Raw genomic sequence first — 5,607 nt, 5'->3', positions numbered from 1 at the left:
GGCTCCGGCTCCCGGCAGCTGCGTTTGGCCGATAAGCGGAGGCCCTGTGGCCCGCCTGGCGTGTTCCTCTTCTAGTGCCTGGCAGCTGGTTTTCCGGCGCGCGGGGCTGGCCCTGTGGCTCTCAGGTGCCCTTGCATTTCGAAACCTACTGGAGGAGATGGGTTGTCATGGCTAGCGTAGCAGCGTTGCTGCGGGCAAGGGTCTTGTGTCGGGAGCCAGATCCGCAAAGGGTTCAACGCCTTTGTAATTTGGCCTGATGGACCTTAACCATACCCCTTCTGTCCTCCCATGTCGCTGTGCCGAATAAGAGGATTAGTCTCTTGTCGGGTGGTTTTACCTGTGCTTTAAATGAACTTTGTTACTTGGATTAACGCAACTCGACAAGTACAGCGCGTGTGTCTGGTAAAGAGGGAGGTGTGGTGTACAGTGCATAAATGTTTGTTGACAGACGTTTTGTTAACCAACAGTGTAAAAACCATTGCCATGGGCCTCATCGGCCCCATATGCACAGCTGTCAGAGCGCCCACGGGGATAAAGACCTACCAGTGCTGCCAGGGCCGTATCCGATCGTTGAAGACCCCAGCACCTGTGATATCGTCAAGGCTACTCAGTAAGTGTATGTTCTGTGTGTGAAAAATGTTGAAATAGTAGGGAGTGTCCTCAAATGTGAGCCGTGTTGGATATTTTTGCAAAGGAAAAATTTACAGTTCCATTTTCTCCCCATAGTGAAAGAAGAAAAATCACGTACTATTGTAAAATGTTTTATCACATTATTGTAAAGAAAAATCACGTACTATTGTAAATATTTTATCACAAACAATGGTATCTCAACCCGGTTTGTTTTGTTATGTAGAAAATTCTACTCGTCAAGGCTCAGCCCATCTCTTTTTCCAAGACTTCCATTGAATGCAACGTGGAAGTTGCTCAAGTAGGACCTGCTGGATGATGCTTACTGGGATTTTCTTTAATATGTGGCTGTCTCTAAGCTGGAGGATACTTAACAAATGAATGATAAGTAAATAGATGTGGTTTTTTTTTTTCTCATTTAAGGTATGGAATAGTAGAGCGATGCAAAGAACTGGTAGAAGCAGGATATGATGTTCGACAGCCAGACAAAGAAAATGTGACTCTTCTTCACTGGGCGGCAATAAACAACAGACAGGAGCTGGTTAAGTAAGCTCTAGAGTCCTTGTGAAAGTAACACAAGTATTCTGCCACTGTTATTTATAATCACTTTGTTGCTATAATACTTCAAAACAAAGGGAACATGCTGCTTCAGAAGAAAAGCATAAAATTCAAATTTTAACCCAATTACCTCTGTGAAAATGTCACTGAAATGTAAAGTTACCACCGTTTCTTTATATGTGAAATCATGTAGTATATGAAATCATTAGATTTTCCTGGGTTTGGTTTGGTTAACAAAGATTAAAGCTGATTTTATAGGTGCCTTGCTAGTTATTATATTTTTCCTTAAATGTTTTCTCAAAACAGCATCCTTTACTGCAAAAATACTCTTGTCCATTTGCCTCTCCAGTGAATTTTTTTTTTATTATGAGCTATTTGCTTCTAGAGCTATCTTATCCTTAGTATAATGTTTGAATATTTTATTGTGTCTGTTCCTAATTGTGTTGTGTTACTGTTGTACAGATACTATATTTCCAAAGGTGCAATCGTGGATCAGCTAGGTGGAGATTTGAATTCAACTCCCCTTCACTGGGCCATTAGGTATGCTGCTTGCAACTACTAAATGTAAATCTGGTGGTATTCACAGTTATATTTTGCGTAGCACAGCAGTGGTCACCTTAAACCAAATTCTGCGGTATGTTGATTTTTTTAAGGTATAAAGAATTTCACTGCGTGTCCATAATAATGCTGAAATCTGTTCTCTGATTCCTGGCAACTCTGCAGGCCACAAAGTTGTGTTACGCGTGCATCTGTGTTTTAGTCACTTGGACTCACGTTTTGAATTTTCCCTAGGGATGAAACAGTACTGTTCAGACTTTGCCTCGTAAGTGCTGCCTTACTGGGCAAAGAAGACTTGGCTGTGTTAGGTCACTGAAGTTAGCTTTTGATGCTTATTAGGGCACAGTTTAAGTCTAAAAAGGTTGCGGTCACAGTTCCCTCAGACTTCAGCCTGTCTAGCTAGTATGCTTTCAGTTGTTTTAGCTTCTGCACTAGATTCCCTTGGTGTGCTCTCGTAAGACTCAACGCTGCCCGTCCTGGACTTTAAAGCACAAGCATGTAGCAGTAGGACCAGCGTAAGACATCTTGTTGCTCAGAGGCACGTGGAGAGGTCTTTGACCTTCTCCCAGTGGCGTTGGCTTTTCCCCTTCGGCTCCTTATAGCTGCCACCACAAACATGCAGCGTCTCTTCCTGGGCGACAGTAGCTATTGGTGCTTGCGTGTGTCTAATGCCTCTTTGGATCTGCTCTAGACTACATCTGCTCTAGACTACATCTGCTCTAGACTACATCTGCTCTAGACTACATCTGCTCTAGACTACATCTGCTCTACCTCATACAGTTTAAAATCATACAACTTTGGCTTCTAGGGCAGGACTTGGGTAAAATAGTCAAAAGAACAAAGCACGGCTCGTCTGGAAAAAACATAACCTTAATTAGTGATTTTGGGATGACTTCTCTGAGTGCAAATTCTCACAATGGAAGATCAGTGCTTTCTTCTGGGCTGTCTCAGTCTTCTGCCAAACAAAGTTAGGTACTTCTGAGAAAGACTGCTCACGGGAGAAATTACTGTAGAATAACCATTGTATTCTAAATTAACAGCTTGCTTTAGGCTGACTTATTAAGGTACTTATTTAATATAATTTTCTGATAAAAACTTTTAATTAAAAAAGTAATTTCCTGAATAAAAACACAAGAATCTGAAAGGAATTTTTTTTTGTGGGGTATCTATGAGAATTATTAAGGCAATGCTTTCATTAAAATTTCCATCATTTTTGTCATCTCTCTAGTTTCATTTCACGTATCGTTACAGACAAGGGCACCTGCCTATGGTCATGTTATTGTTGAAATGTGGAGCGGATCCCAGTCTTATTGACGGGGAAGGATTCAGCAGCATTCACTTAGCAGTGCTGTTTCAACACATGCCCATTGTAGCTTACCTCATATCAAAAGGCCAGGTATGTTGTTGATGTCCCAAGTATTGTTTTCTACTTATGAGTAGCTGCCTGTGTGTACCATACATTTCAGAATTAATTGTTTTGTTTTCTAGATGATGGAGGTGTATATATATATATATATACATGGATATATATATATATATATATATATGGAGTTTTTTTAATACTCTCCCCTGTTCTTGTCATCCCCACACATACACATTCACATACAATTCAGAGTGTTTAAGGAGAGTTGTTAAGGCTATGCAGATTTGTGCTGCTGTATAAATAACAACTGGCTTTTAAACCTGAGAACAAAAAGCAGTATATGAAGCGTATATACTGAAGTGAAGTATATACATAATAGTAAATACATCATGAAGTATTTACTATTTAATTACAGTTTTTTGGCTAATAGTCTGTGCAATTGTCCGTCAATTGAAGCGTGCAGAATAGATGATCAGACTAGGTCTGAATTTTTAATGAGAAATTTCTGTATTTTCTGTACTTTTATATTGTATCCACTCTAGTTGATGTCTGCTTAGCTTACCTCTGAAGCGAGCAGAATTAATGACAAGTGCAACAATTTGCTAATAAAAATGAGAGGAGAGTTCTTACATGATCTAGGCTGTTTCTTTGAAACACTGAGTATTAAGATTTAAAGATTTGATGAGTTTATTTTCTTTCTCCTAGAGCTCTCTTTAGTAGAGTAACTGACTTCTGGAATGTAGGCATAGGTGGTATATATCGCAAATTTAAGAAAGTTTTTAGCCCACCTGTCTTCTGCTAAAAAATCCAAGTGATTAAACATTTCTTTTAAGTAAATCTGCTCTAATGTAATGATGGGTGGAGGCGGGGAAGAAAGAAACCTTCATTGTCAAGAAGAAGGAAGAAAATTAGGTAATGCAAGTCAGATGTTTAAATAATTATGTCTTGAGATACATAATCAATCCTTTTTTGTTGTTTTAATAAACCGATTTTATGTACTTGGACATTCTGTTAGTACTTCTGTTTAAAAAAGGAAGATGGTTAACATTGCTTTACAAGGTACATTTTATTTATAATATTTTTGTGCAAAAGAGGACAAGAAATATGGTTAACATGGTTACCTTAAAAATATTCTCAGTGGAGACTGTCCCTTAAAAATATCCTTAGCAGGGACTCAGCGTATTCTGAAAGGAATGACATGCAAGACTCGGGGTGGGGGGCAATGTTTAAATGAGTGTTGGCTTCTTGGCTGGTATAATTTGGTTTCTTTCCAGTACTGCAGTGAAATTAAGCCAGTTGTATAGCTCCGAATCTGACCATCTAACTCTGTTTCCTGAAATCACTGGTAATCACTTGCTTGTTATCTTTTTCTTATACTTAGAACATAGACACAACAGACTTCAATGGACAAACACCTTTAATGTTATCAGCACAAAAAGCGATTGGGTAAGTAGTGAATCACTTAAGAGGAATCTATTTTATTGTACCCAAGAAGCAGTGAGGTGAATTTTTTCCTATGAAATTTTTTTGTTAAACTGACATTCCTTTCCCTTTCAGTTGTACTAAAATACGCAGTGTTTCAGAGATCAGGAGTTATCAAGTAGCTAATTGGATATAGCAAAGAAAGTCAAAAGAATTTCTAAAAGAAGTTTAGGTTTGTGGCTGAACCGTCTGCAGCGTTATTGTGCTTTCCCAGAAATGAAAACACATGGAGGTGGATGCAGTAAAATGCATTTAGAATAAATAAAATGTGGAGACGTAAGCTTATATGCGGTGTTGTAAAAAGATATAATCTGTCTATATATGTCATATTTGTTAAAATGGTAAGATAACATAGTCTGGAGAAAAACCCTCAGGGCAGGTTCTGAATTATAAACTTGGATCTACCGTTGATGAGCTTGTTCTGAGACAAGGCATTGCGTATCTGCTGTCATTTCACAGATGGGAACAGTGGTTTTTCTAAGGTGTTCAAAAGTTTCATCTCCAGTATAGATTATCTCCTGTTTGTTAACTTTTATACTTTATTTTCATCTAGACCAGAACCCACGAGGTTTCTCTTAAAGTTTAACCCCTCTCTCAATGCTGTAGACAATGTTCAAAAGAATACTGCACTGCACTGGGCAATAGCATCAGGAAATACTAGTGCAGTGGATCTGTTGCTGGAAGCTGGCGCTAGCCTGGACATAAAAAATGTCAAGGTACAATTTCTTTCATGATATTTTTTTCCATGTGGCATGAATGTGTAAAATGAATGTAAAGAAAAATCTGAGTTCTCTCCTCTTTGGATATCCTTTGCAACGGGGGTTGACTAAGAGCAGGCGTTCTTAGTCTTTCCCAAAAGGAATTAACACCTTTCTTGTGGTGTGGCTCAAAGTATGAATGCAGAGATTCTGTGCAACGTTCGTTTAATGAACAGCCAAGCCTTTCAGTCATTCTGAACATAATTGTGTCCTTTGCAGTTTCTCCCCACCCCCCCTTCTTTCCCCCCTTCCTTCTTTTTT

General features: G+C 38.9%; 1 protein-coding gene across 1 annotated transcript in view; it reads left to right on the top strand.

Moving 5' to 3' along the window:
- Positions 1-476: 476 nt before the first annotated feature.
- Positions 477-5,607, top strand: part of ZDHHC13 (zinc finger, DHHC-type containing 13) — a 17,507-nt gene continuing 12,376 nt past the window's right edge. Inside the window, exons 1-6 of the mRNA XM_009334535.1 lie at positions 477-610; positions 1,051-1,173; positions 1,648-1,725; positions 2,995-3,139; positions 4,488-4,552; positions 5,142-5,304. Of these exons, the coding sequence (XP_009332810.1) occupies positions 504-610; positions 1,051-1,173; positions 1,648-1,725; positions 2,995-3,139; positions 4,488-4,552; positions 5,142-5,304 (681 nt within the window). The 5' untranslated portion in view covers positions 477-503. The remainder of the gene's footprint in view (positions 611-1,050; positions 1,174-1,647; positions 1,726-2,994; positions 3,140-4,487; positions 4,553-5,141; positions 5,305-5,607) is intronic.

The sequence above is a fragment of the Pygoscelis adeliae genome, unplaced genomic scaffold (genome assembly GCF_000699105.1).
Source record: "Pygoscelis adeliae isolate BGI_AS28 unplaced genomic scaffold, ASM69910v1 Scaffold171, whole genome shotgun sequence".
In the NCBI taxonomy this organism is placed as follows: Eukaryota; Metazoa; Chordata; class Aves; order Sphenisciformes; family Spheniscidae; genus Pygoscelis; species Pygoscelis adeliae.
This window is presented reverse-complemented; position numbering and strand designations above follow the sequence as displayed.